We start from the raw sequence: 23,242 nt of genomic DNA, 5'->3' as shown, positions 1-23,242 counted from the left end.
TCTTTGAAGGTTTTCAGCTTGATATTATAGTTTTAATTTCATATAATGATGTCATTTCTTCCAATCAATAATTGGCTTTTCAAAGACCAGTATTTCCTGTGATCCAGAGACACTGGGATGTAATGGAAGTCCCAAAGGAACAAACGATAATCAAAGAGGCTTTCAAAATCACTGCTACTTTTCTGTTCTTATTTCTTCGGAAAAAGTAATTTCTGAATATAATTGGCCAATAAGCACAAGAGCTACCAAATAAGTACATAAGCAAATATTATTAACAATGGAAAGCGATGGTTTGGGTTTATGGAATCTATAAGATCATATGAGTACCGAGGGAAAACTAAGTCTCATTACTTTATAAATTTAAGAGAAATGAAGTCAACAAATAAGAAAGAAATTCAATCTTTAATTAGTAGTCAAAAAGAAACTTTTTTCCAGAAATTTATAATTTTGTTCTCTAATTCTGAAAGTATTTTCTAAAAAAAATCACTATAAATATGCATTTATATCGGCTCTCATTTAATCATTTTAATATATACTGTCATTAAAAAAAAAAAAAAAGAAACCCATGGGTCTGACCTAGAATAGTTTCAAAGAGATACATGAGCTGTTTTTTTTAACTTCTAGTTCAAGCTCTTGCTTTTTCAGAACCAGTCTAGAAAAACAGAAAAAAAGTCATGGCAACTTATAGATAATACTTGTGGAGACACTGATTGTAGATGTGGTGCCCAACGGGGACATGTGGCAAGACCCAGACAGTCTTGCTGGTTCATCTTTAGAGGACTTCTTGGCCACTGAGAGACTCCCAATGTCTTGACAAAAGAAAACAGTGAAATACATCTGGAAGCTTCCAGAATAAAAATGCTTACCATGGTGCATAAATCCATTGTCGCAGAGCCCAATGCCAAATATCATTGCCTCTTCTCTGGTGCGGCAATCCCCCTGTCAACCACAAAAGCCCTGTACAAGTTAATAGGCGACCGAAGATTCTGCTGCATTGTAACCACGTTTGACATTCTCAGCACTGTCCTAACAAAGCCATTCATACATCAGGGCTTATGTTGCTTTCAGAAGCCCACTAACAATGCATCTGATTGTTATCAAACATTCCCTTGATTATGAAAATATCTGCTTTTGACATCAAAAACAAAGATTTACTATTTCTTGAGAAAAATTATGCTTGATTAAAAATGAAAATACATGAGTAACTACAATTTACTACCACAAATTATGCCTTATTTCTTTGATCATATATCCCAGTTATGCATCAAAGAAATATCCTATAGTTGAAAACTCACTAAATAAAGCTTGCTAAGTAAAAATCATTATGCATCATCTTTTCTATCACCTCCCACCAAATGGCCTTACTCTTTAAGTGCCTCCAAAGAAACCTATTAATCTAGTGTGACTTGTAAGACCCTATGAGTATGTTGTTTAGGGGAGTCAGCAAACGCAAGCTTCTCTTTCACTCTCTTGCCAGAAAAAATGAAAATTAGTTCACATAACTGATCCCCAAAAGAAAGCCTAATGCAACCTTTTGTTATGATTTTTATCTAGAAAACATCTACTTTATTCATTCAAGTACGAATTCATATACACTCTTCCCTCTATAACACGGCTTCAGCATCTGAGAATTCAGCCAACCACAGATCAAAACTAGTCAGAGGAAAAAAAAAAACAGAAAGTTCCAAAATGTAATACTTGAATTTGCAGAATCAGTGAATATTTATATAGTATTTACATTTCATCAGGTATTAAAAGTAATCTTAAGGTTAATTAAAAGATATGGGAGATTATATGCAAATCCATGCCATTTTATACAAGGAGCTTGAGCATCTGTGGATTTTGGTACCTGCAAAGGTCCTGGGATCAATATCTCCTAGATATCAACAGGACTAACTATGTATATGAATATGAATATGTATGTGTATATGTATGTATCTGTTGTATCTGTGTCTATATAACCTTACAGTTGTATGTTTTACAGCTTAAGAAGTGCTTTCTTACAGATTATCTCATTTTTTCTAGCCCCATCTTTTAGCTTTTAGGTACAATACTCTTCTGGGAAAGACTGAGGGCAGGAAGAGAGAGGGAGACAGAGGATAAGATGGGTGGATGGCATCATCGACTCAATAGACATGAATTTGAGAAAAATCTGGGAGATAGTGAAGGACGGGAAAGCCTGGCATGCCGTAGTCCATGCGGTCACAGAGTCAGACATGACTGAGCTACTGAGTGACTGAACAACAATACTCTACCAAATCCATCCTTTCTTCCCTCTGGCTTCCATTTCATTCCTATGTCAGCACCCTAACCCAGTGTTTCCTCATCTCCCTGCTAAATTGCCAAATTCGTTTCCTGTACTGTCTCTAATATTGTACTCCTGCACTTTCTCTAACATTGCCATTATAGAATTAAATTTTCTTTGGTTTTTTAAAGACTTTTCTCTGGTATGGCCCATTTTTAAAGTCAATATTGTTACAATATTGTTTCTGTTCTATGTTTTGGGTGTTTGGCCACGAGGATGTGGAGTATTAGCTCCCCGATCATGGATCGACCCCGTAACCCACTGCATTGGAAGGCAAAGTCCAGGAAAGTCCTTAGAATTAAACTTTCTTACACAGGAATACTGGGCTTCCCAGGTGGCACTAGTGGTAAAGCACCTGCCGGCCAATGCAGGAGACATTAAGAGACGCAGGAAAGATCCCCAGGCGCGGGCAGGGCAACCCACTCTAGTATTCTTGCCTAGAGAATCCCAGGGACAGAGAAGCCTGGAGGGCTATCACCTTTAGGATTGTACAGAGTCAGACAGGACTGAAGGAACTAAGCCTGCACACACACAGGAATACCAAGTACCAAAACTTTAAACTAACTCTCATTTGTTATAATCATAAAGTATCAACATTTTGTGTTGGGCTTTGCAGGTCTCCCTTAACTCTGACTTCATTATACCCCTCCAGACCTATTTTCCATAGGTTAGGTCACCTTTGCTCTCATCAATTTGGCTTCCAGACTGTTGCCAGGACTCCCTTTTGTTTATTTCCATCCTCATTCTCATACATGGAATCATTCACTCCAATCAATGCCTTAAATATTACCTATCAGTCTGTCAAGGACCAACACAAGCACCACCTCATGCTGTAACAACTCTACCCCTCCCTAATTCTCCTGTTAATGATCATGGCATTTACAATCTGTATCTTTAGACAATGCATCTGTACCCTTTTCAAAATCTAACCATTAGTAATGTTCATCCATTCACACAAGGGATTTTTTTTTGCTACACAGTGTGCTAAGTGCTAGAAGTAACAGAGTAAAACACTCAAACACAAAACACTTCCCTGCCCTCAAATAATTGAAATCTGAAGAACTGAGTCACTTAAAATATATAAGTTATTTTGTTGTTCACTCAGTAAGATGTGTCCAACTCTTTGCGACCCCACGGACTGAAGCACGCCAGGCTTCCCTGTCCTTCACTCTCTCCCGGAGTCTGCTCAAACTCATGTCCATCGAGTCAATGATGCCACCGCCATCCAATTTAGTCAATACCTCCCAACAGGTATCATACTAGGTGCTGGCACATAGGTTAACCAGCCCCCACCCTAAGAATCATGGGGACATTTTCAATATAAAGTGGGATTATCAAAGACAGATACATCCAGGGAACTGGGACCACGGAGGAGGATGCTGAGCCAAGTCTGGAGGATAGAGCAGAGTTTACTTGGGGAGATGATGTTGAAGCAGAGCCTTAGAGGAAGTATAAAAATCAGCCCAACTGACTAACAGTCCCTGGAAGGCAGGAACCATGTCTGCTTTCTGTTTTGTTGGTTTCTTTTATTTTAATCACCAAAGCACCTGCTTAAATGTTAAATTCACAGTAAAAGCTAGTTTTAATAATCACCAACAGTATACACTGATTACTCAACTGACAGCCTTGATGGAAAAAGATGCTTCCTTTAAAACAAAATCTCTTGTTCATCTTAGCTTAAGAACTTTAATTTACCGTTCTCTTATCATTCCATTACCATACCTTTCTCCTCAAAGCCAGCCCCTGTTGTCCTAATCTAAAGCTAGAGTTTATTATGTCTGATACTTACATATATGTAAGTTTTACACTATCAGAATCATAAAGCTTAAGTATGGAGCTGCTGCTGCTGCTGCTAAGTCGCTTCAGTCGTCTCTGACTCTGTGCGACCCCATAGACGGCAGCCCACCAGGCTCCCCTGTCCCTGGGATTCTCCAGGCAAGAACACTGGAGTGGGTTGCCATTTCCTTCTCCGAAGTGATGGAGAAGAGCTGATATATATATATAGTTATTCCAGTAAGCAGGAAACAGTTGTGAAAATAAAATCTAGACAGACTAAGTGACTCATGTAAGTTTGCATAACTGCTTAACAGCATAGCTGTCATAAGACCAGATTACCTGTATCCTGCTGCTGCTGCTAAGTCGCTTCAGTTGTGTCAAACTCTGTGCGACCCCATAGATGGCAGCCTACCAGGCTCCCCCGTCCCTGGGATTCTCCAGGCAAGAACACTGGAGTGGGTTGCCATTTCCTTCTCCAATGCATGAAAGTGAAAAGTCAAAGTGAAGTCGCTCAGTCGTGTCTGACTCTTCGCGATCCCATGGACTGCAGCCTATCAGGCTCCTCCATCCATGGGATTTTCCAGGCAAGAGTACTGGAGTGGGCTGCCATCGCCTTCTCCAACCTGTATCCTAGTCCATTTCAATTTCTACTGTGCACAAGCATTTCTACAGACGAGAAAGAAAACCTGAAGTGAAAGAGAACTGCAACTTGGTCTCGGTTTTGAGCAACTTATTTTAGTCTTCGAATGTTCATACTGCTTTATTGACTATGCCAAAGCCTTTGACTGTGTGGATCACAAGAAACTGTGGAAAATTCTTCAAGAGATGGGAATACCAGACCACCTGACCTGCCTCTTGAGAAAGACCTGCTTCCTGCAGGTCAGGAAGCAACAGTTAGAACTGGACATGGAACAACAGACTGGTTCCAAATAGGAAAAGGAGTACATCAAGGCTGTATATCGTCACCCTGCTTATTTAACTTCTATGCAGAGTACATCATGAGAAATGCTGGGCTGGAAGAAGCACAAGCTGGAATCAAGATTGCAGGGAGAAATATCAATAACCTCAGATATGCAGATGATACTACCCTTATGGCAGAAAGTGAAGAGGAACTAAAAAGCCTCTTGATGAAGGTGAAAGAGGAGAGTGAAAAAGTTGGCTTAAAGCTCAACATTCAGAAAATGAAGATCATGGCATCTGGTCCCATCACTTCATGGCAAATAGATGGGGAAACAGTGGAAACCCACTGTTTGAACCCCCCACTGTTTGGGATGTCCAAAATCACTGCAGATGGTGACTGCAGCCATGAAATTCAAAGATGCTTACTCCTTGGAAGAAAAGTTATGACCAACCTAGATAGCATATTCAAAAGCAGAGACATTACTTTGCCAACAAAGGTCTGTCTAGACAAGGCTATGGTTTTTCCAATGATCATGTATGGATGTGAGAGTTGGACTGTGAAGAAGGCTGAGTGTCAAAGAATTGATGCTTTTGAACTGTGGTGTTGGAGAAGGCTCTTGAGAGTCCCTTGGACTGCAAGGAGATCCAACCAGTCCATTCTGAAGGAGATCAACCCTGGGATTTCTTTGGAGGGAATGATGCTGAAGCTGAAACTCCAGTACTTTGGCCACCTCATGCAAAGAGCTGACTCATTGGAAAAGACTCTGATGCTGGGAGGGATTGGGGGCAGGAGGAGAAGGGGATGACAGAGGATGAGATGGTTGGATGGCATTACTGACGTGATGGGCGTGAGTCTGAGTGAACTCCGGGAGTTGGTGATGGACAGGGAGGCGTGGCATGCTGCGATTTATAGGGTCGCAAAGAGTTGGACACGACTGAGCGACTGAACTGAACTGAACTGAATGTTCATACTTGGAAAGTAAAAGTGCCAAAAAGAAAAAAAAAAAAAGTTGATGACTAACGTCCTTTGTCAGAACTCTAAATATTTATTCAGTATTAGCTTTTGCTTCAAAAAAACAAACTTTCTTCAGTTTTCTCACATAAACAACATAGAAGAATTCATGTGAATTCTGTAACAGTATAATTTCTATGTGAAATTTCAACTCTATTATCAAACATAGAACCAATCCCAATGACACACACTGATTATCATATTATAAATGGTTTTCACACTAGTAAACCCATTGAACACTGGAATTTGGGTTTTATCTAAAAAAGAACTGTTTGCTTTAAGATCTTAATTTCTCAATAAAATAAATCTAAATACTAAATGCAAAACCAGGTATTCCTGGATAGTTTAGAAGTTAATATTAAATAATAAAAATTTCAAAATGTATGTTCACAGATAAATCAAGTACGAATTAAACATTTTTATTTAAGGCAAAAATAAACATTTCCATGACTGAGCGTCAAATACTATTATTCACATGTAACAAAAGAGGTAGGTGATTTTCTTCAATAACAAGAAACTAACTTGACTCAAATATTCAAATGTAATGATGACATTTCAACCAAGCCATATTCCCTTCTCCAAAATAGTAAGTTCTGTCAAAGCAAATATCAGTTTTCTTAGCCTTTCCTTTAACCCGTGGAAAACATTTGATTATTTATTAGTTAATCTAGTATGATAAAACATCTAAATAAATTTATATTTGAATATATAATGGGCTTGATGCCTTGAGTTGCAAATAACATTTTCTCAGTACCAGCTGTCAGCTCCCACACTCTGAGAAGCAGAGTGACAATCACAACAAATTCTGCACTTTCTTATTTACAATGTGTGCAGATGGATACCAAAGCTCATAATATCAAGATACAATTATCATCTAACAGAGAAGAAGGCATAGGGTGACTAGAATAACTTGCTAGGACTAAACATTAGATACCTTAAAAAAAATCTGTAAACAAAACATATGAGAAACTTTAGTACATATACACACCTTTTCTTTAGTGATATTCAAATTACACTTAGTCTTTTGAATGGATCTCAGCTGATATTTTTGAATCACACAACAATACAGCATAAAAATTAAGTTTGAAAACTCTGAAATCAGATGATCCAGGTTCAAATCCTAATTCTGCTTCATTCCAGCTGTATGAACTTGGTCAAGTCATTTCACTGTGTCTCACTGGCAAGTAGGGAATTTTTAAAATACCTAAATCACCTCGAAGTTTAAAGCAGCCATGAAAGTAACTCAGCAATTTCTATTTGTCTATTTACCTGTGCAATCAACCAGTCTATCAGCTTGTTGGCCATAACGACAGATTTGTAGGTTCTTAAGTGATAATCTTTATCTCTGCAAAGGAAAGAGAAACCAAAAACACTAAGCTAGAGGGTAAGTAAGGAGGAAAGAAAGAGAGAGGATAAATAAGCACCAGAAATACTTCATTTAGTATCAGTGTGCAACAGAAAAGTTTACTAGACGGAATCTGAATTGATTGCCCCACTTACATGTAAATAAGGGAGCTTTACAAGGTTTACACAACACCTGACAATTCTCTTCATCAGTTCACACCAGGAGAAGAAACCCATAAGGATACCAAAACAGGACATTTCTTCTTTCACATTTTCTTATATCCAAATTGATTATTACTGCTATGTTATCTGGTAATAACTTGGCTAGAAATACAACTGCTCATTAATAAAATAATAATAAAACAGAATTCCTCCCCTTTAAATCAAGATAGGGTTTATGAAAGAACTCCTCAAAATGTGGAGAATAAAGCCACCCTTTGCATTTCTGCTCTTGAATTCTCCAGGTAGACAGGATTTGCCCTGGAGGATGATTCAGTTGGCTCAGCTGTAATGGCAGACCTCAGGCCTCCCCAGAGGGAAACATACGAAGAACCTTGTCATTTTGTCTGATCAGAGCATGGCCTTAGTCACACCACATCCCCAGGCAGCCAAGGGAACTGAGAGCAGACTCTCCTGTCTGCAGAAGCGCCCGGATCTGAGAAATCTTTCAAAGTCTAGTTAGATAACTACAAAGTGCTTATGATCAGAACAAGACCCCAAGGGCAGAAATCTATAATTCATTTATTTTGCTGGCCTGAATAAAAATGGAATGAGAAAAGGAGAGTCTTTCAAAATGTCAAAAAAAAAAAAAAGTCCAAACTGCAATCAACTTGACGTGACAAATAATTACTGGCTATGTTCATGGTTCTTTTAACTTCTGTCAGCAAATTACAATTAATATTGACATCATTTCATCCACTGTCATAAAAAGCTCTCCAAAACATGACTGAAATTCCTGAGATTTTAATAGTGAATGTACTAGGTTAGCCAGTAATCAACAGCAGATTTTTTTTTTTAATCCTTTAAAATCCATCTCCGTTTCTGACACCCCATCACCCATTTCATTTTGGCTTCCATATGTGTCAAAAAGAAAGACAGGGTAGTTTTTATAGAATACATGTGGGTCTATGGATTTTTTTCACCCAAGTCATTTTTCTTTTCATAAGCTGAGTTCATACATATTAAAAGCATGACTATCACACATTCCATCTGCTTTATGGGTTTTTTCCCCATAAATTTACCCTTGACAACTCATAAACCATTGTCATTTCTAGCCAAAGAACAATTCCTTCTTATCAGCTCTTTTAGAATACAACTTTCTGGATAAAAAATCTCACATGGCTAAAATATATTTTCAGAACACATTTTCTCATATATAAAGCCTACATACACACAGACACACACATGGCATGAAAAAATAATTCAGTATCTGTTTCTATTAGTTTAAGACCTGGGTTCAATCTCTGGGTTGGGAAGATCCCCTGGAGGAGGGCACGGCAACCCACTCCAGTATTCTTGCCTGGAGAATCCCATGGACAGAGGAGCCTGACGGGACAAAGGAGTCCATGGGATTTCAGAGTCAGACACAACTGAGCAACTGAACACACATACAAGTACAAAAAATCCATGTGCTATTATTAAGTAACCATCTTTTAGCATTATGTTACCCAAAATATTTATAGAATGTCTGTGCCAGGAATATAGCAGAGAATCAACAAATACTGGTTTCTTTCACTTTTTTTAATTTTTTTTTTACTTTGTGAAGCCTGCTTGTGAAAGTGGACAGGGCATTTTCAGGTGTAATAGGTAAGATTCTATTTTCTCTTTCAGGATCTGAAGTGTGGGCATTCCAACACTTAATCACCAACTTTTGGAATTTTTTTTTTAAGCTCTGCATTTCCTTGGAATTGGAAACCAGAGTGAAAAATAGAAACCCTGTCCATCAAATGCCTGGATTCCATATCCATGACTGAAAAGCCTCTACATTCATTTTAGAATTCATACATTCATTTTATTGTTCTGAAAAATATGTTTTAGTCAATAAACTCCAAATGAAATCTGGCCATCTGAAATTAATTTAATATTACATTACATTATATCAGTTCTATCAGTTTGTGTATACTATAAATACAATTCTCCTCTTGATTATCTCTATTAGTAATCATAACATCAAACTCAAAGTTTTCTGCTATCTTTCTAAAAGGATGAACTGAAAATGAATCCTAATTTCTCTTTAGAAACCAGAAAGGCATATCTCTTCAGAAGTAAAAACATGGTATAGAAAAACTGATAAAATTATTAAGTCCAAATTAATTCTTAAGTTTCAAGTGTAAAACTTTTTTGTTCATAAAAGATGATTAAAAGAAAATATTGTGACAGAAAATACAAGTTAAAGATTTGATTGTAAGTCTAATTGAAAAAATTAATATACAAGTAATCATAATGGTAAATATTCACTAGTAAATAGTATTTTGAAATCCTCTCTGGTTAGTCAACTATTATTTATTAAATACTAACTGACTGTGGATAATTTTATTATCTAGCCTGTAATTTACTATGCTGCTAAGTTGCTTCAGTCGTGTCCGACTCTGTGCAACCCCATAGACAGCAGCCCACAAGGTTCCTCCATCCCTGGGATTCTCCAAGCAAGAACACTGGAGTGGGTTGCCATTTCCTTCTCATTACTATGAATTAATGGCAATTAATTTTAGAAATCAGAATAAAAAGAGTAGAAGAAACTCTATAATTAGAGCTCCAGAAAATTTTGAAATATTTTAAGATAAATTGTTACTTAAAATAATATTTAAAAGCAAAATGTTCATGTTTGGAAGAAAAACAAAATGAGCTAACTTCAGCTTAATAATATTTACATAATATGCAATATAAATATTTCCCTTTAAACTGCCCAGAACTTAGAAACTAGACTCACCTTATGACTGGAGTAAATAGACTATGAAGACGACAATATAATCGTACACCCTGTTGTAAAATAAAGATATGTCAAAAACAAGTAAAATTAGTCAAAGGACATACCAATGAAATTTAGAAATAGATTATTCTGAAATTATTACACAATCTTAACCTATTTGAAAGTTATTCAAATGTTACATTATATCATAAAAATAATATGATCTGAATAATTAAAAATAGGATTAAATTGTGTTATTAATTTTTCACCTACAAGTGACATATATACATACGCATGTACAAACATGCATATGATATACATATATACACATATGCATACATACAAGAAAGCCTTCCTCAGTGATCAATGCAAAGAAATAGAGGAAAGCAATAGAATGGGAAAGACTAGAGATCTCTGAAGAAAATTAGGAATACCAAGGGAATATTTCCTGCAAAAATTGGCTCAATAAAGGACAGAAATGGTATGGTCCTAACAGAAGCAGAAGATATTAAGAAGAGATGGCAAGAATACACGGAAGAACTGTACAAAAAAGATCTTCGTGACCCAGATAATCACAATGGTGTGATCACTCACCTAGAGCCAGACATCCTGGAATGTGAAGTCAAGTGGGCCTTAAGAAGCATCACTACGAACAAAGCTAGTGGAGGTGATGGAATTCTAGTTGAGCTCTTTCAAATCCTGAAAGATGATGCTGTGAAAGTGCTGCACTCAATATGCCAGCAAATATAGAAAATTCAGCAGTGGCCACAGGACTGGAAAAGGTCAGTTTTCATTCCAACCCCAAAGAAAGGCAATGCCAAAGAATGCTCCAACTACCACACAATTGCACTCATCTCACATGCTAGTAAAGTAATGCTCAAAATTCTCCAAGCCAGGTTTCAGCAATAAGTGAACCATGAACTTCCAGATGTTCAAGCTGGTTTTCGAAAAGGCAGAGGAACCAGAGATCAAATTGCCAACATCCGCTGGATCATAGAAAAAGCAACAGAATTCTAGAAAAACATCTACTTCTGCTTGACTATGCCAAAGCCTTTGACTGTGTGGATCACAATAAAATGGAAAATTCTGAAAGAGATGGGAATACCAGACCACCTGACCTGCCTTTTGAAAAATCTGCATGTAGGTCAGGAAGCAACAGTTAGAACTGGACATGGAACAACAGACTGGTTCCAAATAGGAAAAGGAGTACATCAAGGCCGTATATTGTCACCCTGCTTATTTAATCATGAGGAACGCTGGGCTGGAAGAAGCACAAGCTGGAATCAAGATTGCCAGGAGAAACAGCAATATATTCAGATATGCAGATAACACCACCCTTATGGCAGAATGTGAAGAGGAACTAAAAAGCCTCTTGATGAAGGTGAAAGAGGAGAGTGAAAAAGTTGGCTTAAAGCTCAACATTCAGAAAACTAAGATCATGGCATCTGGTCCCTTCATTTCATGGCAAATAGATGGGGTGATAGAGTCGGTGATGTCATTCAACCATCTCATCCTCTGTCATCCCCTTCTCCTCCAGCCAGTGGAAACAGTGGCTGACTTTATTTTGGGGGGCTCCAAAATCACTGCAGATTGTGACTGCAGCCATGAAATTCAAAGACGCTTGCTCCTTAAAAGGAAAGTTATGACCAACCTAGATAGCATATTCAAAAGCAAAGATATTACTTTGTCAACAAAGGTCCATCTAGTCAAGGTTATGGTTTTTCCAGTAGTCATGTATGGATGTGAGAGTTGGACTAAAAGAAAGCTGAGGGCAGAAGAATTGATGCTTTTGAACTGTGGTGTTGGAGAAGACTCTTGAGAGTTCCCTGGACTGCAGGGAGATCCCACCAGTCCATCTTAAAGGAGATCAGTCCTGGTTGTTCATTGGAAGGACTGATGTTGAAGCTGAAACTCCAATACTGTGGCCACCTGATGTGAAGAGCTGACTCATTGGAAAAGACCCTGATGCTGGGAAAGATTGAAGGCAGGAGGAGAAGGGGATGACAGAGGATGAGATGGTTGAATGGCATCACCGACTCAATGGACATGAGTTTGAGTAATCTCCAGGAGTTGGTGATGGACAGGGAGGCCTGGCATGCTATACAGTTCATGGGGTCACAAATCGTCGGACACAACTGAGTGACTGTACTGAACTAAATACATATATACATGTATATACATATAGGTATTTGTATATACATACACATATACATATACATAAGTATACATATATGCATTCATGTGTATGTACACATACATACATATGGCATACCTACATACATGAAATATCTTAAATATTATTTTTCTTAAAATATAAAATTTCAACATATAATGCAAACAGATTATTTATAAATCTATGCAATGACCCACCATACTACTTGATAATTATATGTCAATACAGAGTTTGCCAAGTGTACAAAGGAAAATGATATTTCATGAATTTTATAATTTGTATTTTTATTAAATGTATTCAAGTATCATGACCACTTGTTACTACATGTAAAATAGTTTTCAATGGATATAATCTTCTGAGTGATGCAACTTCATTAGAACAAGATAAGAGAAAAAAAAACAATAGGATCTAACAATACAATTCTTATAATGGCAAGAAAATACCAAGAGGCGTGTTTCCATATGCCACATAAAAACTTCCTATTCCAGAAGAATTTTGGTCTCCTTACAAAATTTTACCTTGCTTCAGTAGGACAACATGAATTCTTCCATTGATAAAAGGCTGTGGGAGAGGCTATTACCTTTGAAATCACATCCTGCATCTCATTTCTTGGATAAAAGGTTCCATCATCATAACGAAATCTATATAGCATCTGTTCTGGTTTGAATTGATGTTTATCTGTAACTAAAAATATAAGAACAGCATATTAAAATCCTGACAATCTAAAAAGTAGAAGATAAAAACATATTTGTAAAACACATATTCCCAAATACTGAAACTTTTTAGTTTTACCAAAAGCTTTTGTTTCCCTAACATAGTAATGCTAATCCAGTATTTCAACAGTAAGATTAATGATAAGATTTTGTGATATAGTTACGATTTCCATAGAAGCACTGAAGAACTAAACTCAGGTTAGCAACATTCAGCTAGCATAGTATCTGTGTGTGCACAGTATATATATACTTTAATAAATGAGTATGTGTTTTCTATTTCTTCACAGTGCTACAAAGTCAAGCAAAAAGTGCCCTTCAAATAGCAGATACTCCAGCTAGTGAGTCATAATTTGATTCTCAGCCCCAGAAGTGAGTTTTAGCATTTATCTGTCTTATCTTACAGCAATCAAGCCAAGACCACACATACACCGATATTAACCATTTATCCTGTGTTTAAATCTCCAGAGTACATTAGATAAATTCAATATGTAACTGATAACAAACTTTTAACAGTTTTCTTACATTGACAAATGCTTTTCTTTTACATTAACTTTTTTTTTCTTCAATGGAAAATGAGAGTGGTCACCCTTCACTTCCATTCTTAGGATAAGATTTTCATAATTATAAAGACTCCTACTAAACTTTCAAGTTTTCTTTTTTCCAGAAGTATTTTATAGGTAGTCTAATAAAAAAAATAATTGTTTTAGAAAGGAAAAACCTCAAATTAAATCTCAAAGAGTTTACATTTAAATATTTCTTTTACATTTAAATGTTTACATTTAAATGCATTCTTTACCAGGAATGCAACATTTGCAGAAAAGACAATTTATTGCAATGGGTTCTATTTTCATGATTAGATAGAGGACTTTGACCTTTACTTTTTGCTAAAAAAGTTGAAGGGAGAGAAAAACCTGTCAGGATTAATTCTAATAAACCATTTTAGGTGAATCCAGAAGAAAAACAAGAGACTTGTAACACACACACACACATATACAAAGTTTCAGCTATTTCACCCTAACCTATCCAAACCAAATGAATGACTTAACAGCCATAAAGCTGAGACATGACTGCTGCCAAAAAGATAACATCACCTTTTGGCATCTCTTTTTCTAGGCTAAGTCAAAAAGAAAAACATATGTGAAAGAAAAATAAATTCTAAAGAAATATTTTGAAATCTTACAACATGTTTCAGAACTTGTTATTTATTTCTCCTATGAATCTACCTATTAATAATTCTCATTTTTATCCCTTAAGAGTCATTGAAATAAATGATTATATTGAGATTCCAAAATTCAAGGAAACTTGGGTCCAAGGGTCTCCTGCCACAATAAAGGAAGTGGTGGGTCCACCTATTCAAAAATGGAGTCCTTCACTGTAAGGTAAACCCTTGTGATTTTGATCATAATTCTTGGGTTAATCTGTAACTTGTAGCTGTTCCCTTAGAAAAATAGTAATGGTTCTGCATTGAAATTTATTCACCCCAACTTCCTGAGGAGGGAATGGCTTTATTAGCTGATGAGGAAGGTTGCTTAATACCATCTTTTAAACAACTATGCACTGCTGGGCATTACCAGGAATGTACTGGCAAATGTTGAACAGCTGTCTCTCTGGTGATGAGGCAGAAGGAACACTGATGTGTATAATTCGCCAATATCCATGGTACCAAAAATTCCCACACTGGCCAATTTCAAGCTCCCAAAATAAAGTCACTAAACACAGAATTAGATGTGCAGTGACACAGGATTATTTAGTATTCCCACCATTAAAAAAATGGTAGATACAAATAACACCAAGCCAATAAACAATAAAATGTAGTAAAATAATTAGGAAGTGATGAGATTTAAGAATATATTAAATTTATAATGTATGTACTTATATATTTACATCATTTCATTTTAATAATAGCTGTGCTTAACAATCAGCTTGCAATTTTTAAAAAACATTTAATAATCTGCTCTCTAGAGCTTGTACCAGCCAACTTCAGCACACCACTGGCTATAATGAATGAGCCCTCAGAATTCTCACATAAGCATTTTTAATGCAAATTCATAGAGCCAGACAAGAAGAACATTATCAACCTACCACAGAGAAAGTGTATGCTGTCCCAACCCAAGAATTCCCAGTATAGCAAGGCTCAGCCTCTGGTGAACTTCCTAGCAATATTTGCAATGTGAATAATAGCAATAACAGTTGACTTTTTTTTTTCTTTTTTGCTGGTTCCTTTTAAAACAGATGACTCATTCAACTTTATTTTAGGAATTCTATTTTCACTAAAATGCAGCTGAAATCACAAACTAATGAAACTAGCCTGTCTGGCTCTTATTTCTTCATCCTAATAAAATTATTACTGTGAAATTGCATAATGTGTTCTCTAACCATACTTTGGGAGAACCTCTATTAGTTAATTGTGAACACTTAAAAAAAACACCAAACATTATTTCCAGTGACAAAAGTTCTAACATGTGAAATCTGACAGTGCAGCTGATCAGATACTAGTAACAGTAATAACGCAGGTCCTCAAAATCAAACAATATTCATGGAGTCTACTCAGTGATGATGTCTCAGGAGAAGAAAAAGTTAACCATATTATAAATATTTCAATTCTTTTAAGTTAAATAATCCAAGGGTTCTTGGATTTGAAATTTCAAAATAAATTTTAATTCAGAATTTACCTACTACTTTCTTTTCAAGATTGTATTCCTATTGGAGACAATACTGAGCCTGGGGGGAGTTGATTAGGACTGAAATCAAAAAAGAAGTTGACATTGTTGATTTTTTTCTCTTTCTAGAAGGAGGTAGTTAAAAATATTTTGATACTTATATTACTAAAATGTATTCATTTATTAGGGTGGTTCCCTCTGTGATTTCTTCCAGATCTTTCAGCAGTCCTGAACTGGTCAGACCCTAGATGACTATGTTCATGAAGATACTGAATAAGCATCATTCCACATCAACTTTGTACCAACTTAAAAGTGACTTTAATATGTCTGCCTAGCTATTCATGTATTCAGGGAAAGTAATAACAGTTTTGTTAATTGTAAAGTCCACCCATAACAGTCATGTCTGATGGCTCAGATGATAAAGAATGTGCCTGCAGTGCAAGAGACCACGGTTCGATCCCTGGGTCAGGAAGATCCCCTGGAGAAGGGAATGGATATCCACTAGAATATTCTTGCCTAGAGAATCCCACAGACAGAGGAGCCTGGCAGGCTACAGTTCATGGGGTCGCAAAGAGTTGGACATGACTGAATGACTAACACTTTCACTTTCTTCACTTTTTAGAATTCAATTCACTAAACAAACAAGCAACTCTTCCTCATATAATTTCTGGGTCATCTATGTTGAAATAAAGCAAGAGAGGATAGTTGACTTGAAAATAATCTCACAGCTCCTTTGAAAAGACAACCTCTTTCCACGCCCTGACCTTTCCAGCATTGGGAATAAAGCTTCTCCAATATTCTGTTATCTGTCACAAGGTATCTCATAGTCAAAAAAGAAAATACTGTAGCAAACAGTGTAGCTCTTTCTAAAATATAGTCGTTATGTTAAAAAATAAAATAAAATAAAATATAGTCAACTCATCACACAGAAGTATAAAGTTGCATATCCATAATTTTTTAAACAATTTAAATAGCAGCATCCATTGTTGACAGATAGCTTTAAGACTATTTTTTTGTGTTATTTCTAATTCATAAAGGAAAAGTGACTCAGATTAGCAGCAGGAGTTACAATAATCTCAACTGAAAATAAAAGTGTTAAAAGTGATCACTGTGACTATTGTTTGCAGATATCATTGTAAAACATTAACACATGTATTATGATTGTTCTAGCTTTCATATAATTTCATTGATTTAATATTGACCTAGGAGCTAAGCCTCAGGGGCAGAAATTGACTAACTGACTACCAAATTGCGTTAGCTTCTGTTTTTCCTGCTTATGCAACTACAGGACGATTTTAGGAGTCTCTTACAGTCAAGTGAGTAAGTGAGTGAAAGTTGATCATTCATGTCTGACTCTTTGCAACCCCATGGACTATACAGTCCATGGAATTCTCCTGTTCAGAATACTGGAGTGGGTATCATTCCCTTCTCCAGGGTATCTTCCCAACCCAGGGATCGAACCCAGGTCTTCTACATTGCAGGTGGACTCTACCAGCTGAGCCACCAGGGAAGCAATCACATATCTGAGTTGTGTCCACAGGTATGTGCACAAAAATGATATACAATGGGAAATGCACAAATCTATTTAAAACAAACAAAAAACTCCACCGTTCCTCCAAGGTGACATTTAGGAGCACTGTATTGAAGATGGTCGAGGCTATATCAGGCACCAAAACCCTATACAGAGCCAAATGCCACAACCTCATCCTTCACTATTAACTAAATTTTATGTGAGTAAAAAATTAGCTTCTATAATGTGAGCCTTCTGTAATGTATTGGAAAGGTTTTCTTATTACAGCAGCTAGTGCTAAGCAGTACAGCTTTCCTTCTCAATAGTCCCTGCAAAAAAATTAGTTCTCCTAACCTAGTAGATTTCTGTCTTCTCTGAAAGGAGATATGCCAACAGCTCGATTTCATAATGAACAAACTAAAAACATGGGCTTAAAACCATGAGACCATAGAAAAAATATCCCTGATTCATGTACACATACCTTCAAGTACCTAGCATAGTATCTCCCATGTAGAAAGAAGGAAAGAATCAGTAAGGAACAGAATAAACAAGTGTCCATAAACAGATTTTCCCTTCCTTGCTCTACGGGTAATGCACAGTCCCTGGAATTATACAGTCTGGAATGGGAAAAGAATAATCATTTCTGACTGTTAATGATTATACACAAAACTGCTTTATGTGCCACCTCCTTTATCTTCAATAAACTATACGATAAAACAAATACACTCAATCCTTGTCCCAAATATATACCTGAAGGTGGGGTTAGAAGAGAAAGGTGAACACAAACAGGAAAGCCATCCAGCTCAGTATCTTTTCACTTTTAACTTATAAGATATTAGATGATGCTTTTAGCATACTGAATGCTAAATGGAGTTTTAATGGCATTAATGAACCAAGTACAAAATCATATACAACTTCTCAGTAGTATCTGTTAGTTCAAAATATAGCCATTCATTTATTCACTCACTCAGGAAATAATAATGAGGCAACTATATGTTCTGGGCATTGCAGGCATTTTGCTATAAATTAACACACAAGGCTCCTGTTCTCATGGTGCTTTATTTTGACTGAGGTCTAGAGTAGGGATGGGAGATAAAGAGAGAAATATTAAACAAAGAAATAAATGAAACAACATGACAATTTCCGAGAGTGATGAGGAGTCCATGAAGAAAATGTCAAAAATCTAAAAGTAGTTTATTGAAATCATGGGGACTGGGTAGGATTCTAAAAGGCAGAGTGTCATGGAAGAAGAGACACAGTACAGTAGCATCTGTCAATTCATTCACTGTTGTTTCTCCAGGACCTAGAAAGGTCCCCGACATTTATTAGGGATTACTAAGCAATTGTTGATTGCGAATAGCAAGAGCAAAGATCCTACATGAAAAGTCAGCTTGGAGTGTTCAAAGAAGAGACAGAAGGTCAGGGCGGCCACCATGTAAACAGGTAGGTACAGGCAACTCAGAGAGGAAGGCAGGGGCTCTATCATGTAGGCTATGCACAAGAGCCTTGGTAAGAGATTTAGGTAGGAAGTCTGGACTTGTTTTTTAGTTTAATGGGAAGCCAGTAGATGACTGTAAGCAAGAGAACACCTAGATCTTATAAATGTCTTAAAAGGTCTCTTCAGCTGTTTCCCTCAGAGTATTCTACAGGGGTGGAGGACAAACACTGAAACAAGGACAAAGAAGGTGGTGACTGGGAAGAAGGTGGGGATCCTGGGACAGTAGTAGTCTGATTAGTGACCTGTTTGTTGGTAGGGCTCACAGGACTTCATGGCATGAGGAAGGAACAGGGATGCTAGATGCTTCCTATCTGGGTAGATGGGGACATTATACTGGCAACATCTACTGTGCTGGGGGAAAACTGGGAGAATCTAGTTTATTTTCATCTCACTCTAATTTAGGGAAAAAAACAAACATCAAAACTCGACAGCCAAATATCCGTATTTAGTCCCAGTTCCTTGTCTTTTTCTCTTCTTGCACATTTTGCATGAGAAATTCCTCAAGCTTTTATTCTTAGTTCAATGATCATTGCTTTGTTGTTGTTGTTGTTGTTGTTGTTGTTGTTTTGGTGTTTCTTATTGAAGTGCTGAGAACCTGATGCTCTCTTGAAATGATTCACAAATACAACCTCACTGTCCCTCTACCTCAAGTGTTACATCCACACGTTTTCAACCTCCTGCTGAACCCTCCCCTGCAGGAGGAGGGTCCCCAATCCTTCATCTTCTCCCCACTGGTCCTCCTCTTTAACTATCTCTGTCATCCAGGCAGAAAGCACAGAAAATCTGATCTCACCCCTCACTCTTCATGGGCTCCCCTGGCAGCTCAGATGGTAAAGAATCTGCCTGTAATGCAGGAGACCCAGGTTTGATCCCTGGGTCAGGAAGATCCCCTGAAGAAGGAAATGCTAACCCACTCCAGTATTCTTGCCTGGAGGAGCCCAGTGGACAGAGAAGCCTGGCGGGCTACACTCCACGGAGTCGCAAAGAGTAGAACACGACTGAGTGACTAATACTACCTCACTCTGCATCTCCCAAGTCTAAAGAGGTATCACATATGCTCTCAGCTTCGAATGGACCCCCCTCATCATGCCCACGCACAGGGCCCTGGTCTTTTTTCTCCTGAGGATGGAAGGATCCCTGCAGGCAGGACCTCCTTTAATCTCTAACTCTCCACTCCTCAGTTAGCTCCGAAACCAAGTTTTGGCCACTCCTCTGCTTCCAGGTGCCCATCGGCTCCTCACTTCCTTCAGAAGCAGTCCCACACACCACAGTCAGCAACATAAGAGCTGCTAAGTTAGGGTGTGTGCCTTCCTTTCTCATCACAGCCCTCTCCCCAGTATACTCATCTGTGAAAGGCATCGGTCTGCATTGTGACATCGTGCTAGTTCTGAAGAGGCCACCATGAACTTCACGCTCCCCTGTCTGAGAGCTACTACTTCTTCAGGGTGAATTGTCCTCCTGTCCTTGTCAGAGTTCCATTCACTCTATAATGTCCAGTGCTAAGGCCACCTTACTCACAAAGCATCCCAAATACTCTAGTTAGAACTCACCATTAAGGAACTTGTCTCAATCCTACATCATTCTTAACTGGAATTTAAGTCTTGCCTGTGTTGGAATTGTTCCTTTCAAGTTAACAAATATATCAGCATAAGCCTATATTCCCTGAAACAATATTCTATACAGATGAGACACTCTAGGATGTTGGAAAAAAAACTTAAGCATCCTATAACGTGGAAAACTACTATAAATTAAACCAATCAATGCAACAAAGGCAAATGTAATTTGTGGAAAAATAAATTAAATAGGTGATTAATAAAATAATTACCATGATGGATGATTCCATTTTCCAATAATGCTTGTCCCAAGTGAACGCCTTCCTCAGGCCTGTGAATCTCTCCAATTTCCAAGAGCCATGACACAAATTCACTGCACCAGAAATCCAACGAAGAAGTTAAATCAGTATGTTTTTCCCCAGGAAGTCTATCTGTACCATGCATTTATCAAGCAGCTATGAAAGGAATACTCCTCAAAATACAAAGGAATGCTTGCAGTGAATCTTGCATACACTTTTTTCGTAGATGTAAGGCCCATATATATTTACATTGGACTCTAGTCTAGAAAACTCATGTCCATACATTCAGACTTACCTAAACTCTATTTAATAACTAGTCAACTTATCTAGACCTTTAGTAAGCACAAAGGGAGAATTCTAGAGTATCTTTTTACACATATAAAAGCAAATTTGGGACTAGAGAGATAAAACAGATTTTAAAGATAACTAAACAGCAGAATTAGATAGAATAACAGTGACTTAAAATAAGAGGTAAACACAGTGACTTAAAATAAGAGGTAAACACAGAGAACCAATAGGTTTCAAACTCCAAGAGGGCACACAAAATAATTCTATTATGCATGCCCTATATGATAGAATTCTAAAAAGCTTCTTCCACCCACCTCCCTCCCCCATCAAGAATTCCATCCATTGGTTTGTCAATTAAATTCTAATCTATGTAGCTCTGTGAATGGACTGGTGTATGTAATTAAAATCCCAAGTCAGTTGACCTTAAAATATGGAAACTATCCAAATGGGCCTGACTTGAGCAGCTGACCCCTTTGAAGCACAGGGTTCTCAGCCTGGTGGCACAAGAGGAAATGAGAACAAAGTAAAAGCAGAGGAAAGATCCAATGTGCCACTGCTAATTTTAAAGCTAGAAGGGGTCATATATCCAAGAATATAGACAACTTCCAATGGCCCGCATGGAAACGGGTGCCTCATTCTTGCAGCCACAAAGGATGAAATTTGGCCCACAACCTGAATGTACTGGAAAATGAAGTCTTCCTCAAAGATTCAAGATAAGAGCCCAGCCCCTGCCCTGCTAACACCTTGATTTTGCCCTTGTGAGACCCTGAGCACAGGACCTGCTCTAACTCACCTGGATTTCTGACCTACAGAAATACAAGCAAATACCTACCTGTGCATCGTTTTAAGTGACTAAGTATACGACAATTTGTTTTGTAGCAATAGACAATTGTGTGTCTATTGTGTGTATTAGTCGCTCAGTCATGTCCAACTCTATGCAACCCCATCCACAGACTGGAGCCTGCCAGGCTCCTCTTTCCATCAGATTCTCCAAGCGAGAATACTGGAGTGGGTTGTCATTCCCTTCTCCAGGGGATCTTCCTGACGCAGGGATCAAACTTGGGTCTCCCACATTGCAGGCGGATTCTTTTACCATCTGAGCCACCAAGGAAGCCCCCAATAGACAAATGTTAAACACTAAAAGACAGAGAAAAGTCTGACTACCTTGTTTTCAAATTTTAAAATAACTTGGAAAATTCATCACTATATCTAAACTGCCATCCATAAGGAACCCTCCAGCACAAAACCATCCATCAAAACTGTCTACCATGAACATCTGCTGTGGTTGGGAAAGGCCACCGAGAACAGCTCACATCACTCACTATTTTGGGAGAGGGTGGGGAGCCCCAGTGTTTTGTAACACTTAGGAGACCCTCATCTCAGTACTGGTATTTTTTTAAAAGGCCTGTGATATCATTAAGAGAACACAATACAGAGACATTTTACAATAAAATATTTTATCATGCTCATGTTTAAAAAGCTAATGCTGAAATGCTTATGTTAACTAACAAATATATTTCAGAACAATTTTATTTTTGCAAAGAGGCCAGAGAAGCCAAGCGATGGAAAGTGTCAGGAAATTACTTTTCCATTTATTTCAAAACTAAAAGCAACACATATGGTAAAGTCAAATAACCAAGGGATATGGAAATTCAAACATAAATGTCTGGTCCACGATGCACATTTTAAGGCAGAAGAAGCTATTAAAAAGTCTTTGTATGCTTCTATTAAAGAAGAACCATCCAAAAGAAGAGTAACATAGAATCCAGTATAGTGGTAACACCATGCACTTTGCAATAAGACAGCCTGGATTCAAATACTGTTTCTGCCTCTACTAGCTGTGTGATATTGGATGAGTACATTTAATTCTCTTAAGTCTCAGTTTTTTTCCTCAATGACATGAAATTAATAAGAATATCAACCCCATAGAGCTGCCTGGGATTAAAGGAGCTGACAAATGTCAGGAACTCAACACTGGGCCTAGCACATGGTAAATGATTATTCAATGTCAGCCATCCATATGTGGGCTGAAATGGTTGGCACAGAGCTACAATATAATTCCTCATTTTGATCTTAGCAGATTCCTGAATGTTTCCAAATAAAGTGAGGGAAAAAAGCATATTTTAAGTATTCCTATAAATTAGGAGTATGGGGGAAAAAAGAAAGGGTAGGGAAGAAAGTTAACGAGTGACTTTATTACGGAACCTAATCAAGTAATAGAAAGATCCCATCAGCACATGCCAAAAGGACCATGATCAGGCCAGAAACATCTCACACTCAGGTCATAGTATGTTGTTATGGAA

The 23,242-nt window shown here is 37.5% G+C and overlaps 1 protein-coding gene across 1 annotated transcript in view; it reads right to left on the bottom strand.

Moving 5' to 3' along the window:
* The window catches only part of PREX2 (phosphatidylinositol-3,4,5-trisphosphate dependent Rac exchange factor 2), a 296,906-nt gene that overhangs the window by 162,393 nt on the left and 111,271 nt on the right, over positions 1-23,242 (bottom strand). The window contains exons 11-15 of the mRNA XM_052651670.1: positions 20,625-20,725; positions 12,999-13,102; positions 10,267-10,316; positions 7,263-7,338; positions 867-939 (exon numbers count right to left, since the gene is read on the bottom strand). Coding sequence (XP_052507630.1) covers positions 867-939; positions 7,263-7,338; positions 10,267-10,316; positions 12,999-13,102; positions 20,625-20,725 — 404 coding nt within the window. The remainder of the gene's footprint in view (positions 1-866; positions 940-7,262; positions 7,339-10,266; positions 10,317-12,998; positions 13,103-20,624; positions 20,726-23,242) is intronic.

This window comes from Budorcas taxicolor, chromosome 14 (assembly GCF_023091745.1).
Source record: "Budorcas taxicolor isolate Tak-1 chromosome 14, Takin1.1, whole genome shotgun sequence".
Classification (NCBI taxonomy): domain Eukaryota; kingdom Metazoa; phylum Chordata; class Mammalia; order Artiodactyla; family Bovidae; genus Budorcas; species Budorcas taxicolor.
The sequence above is the reverse complement of the archived record's forward strand: the minus strand, read 5'-3'. Positions and strand labels throughout refer to the sequence as shown.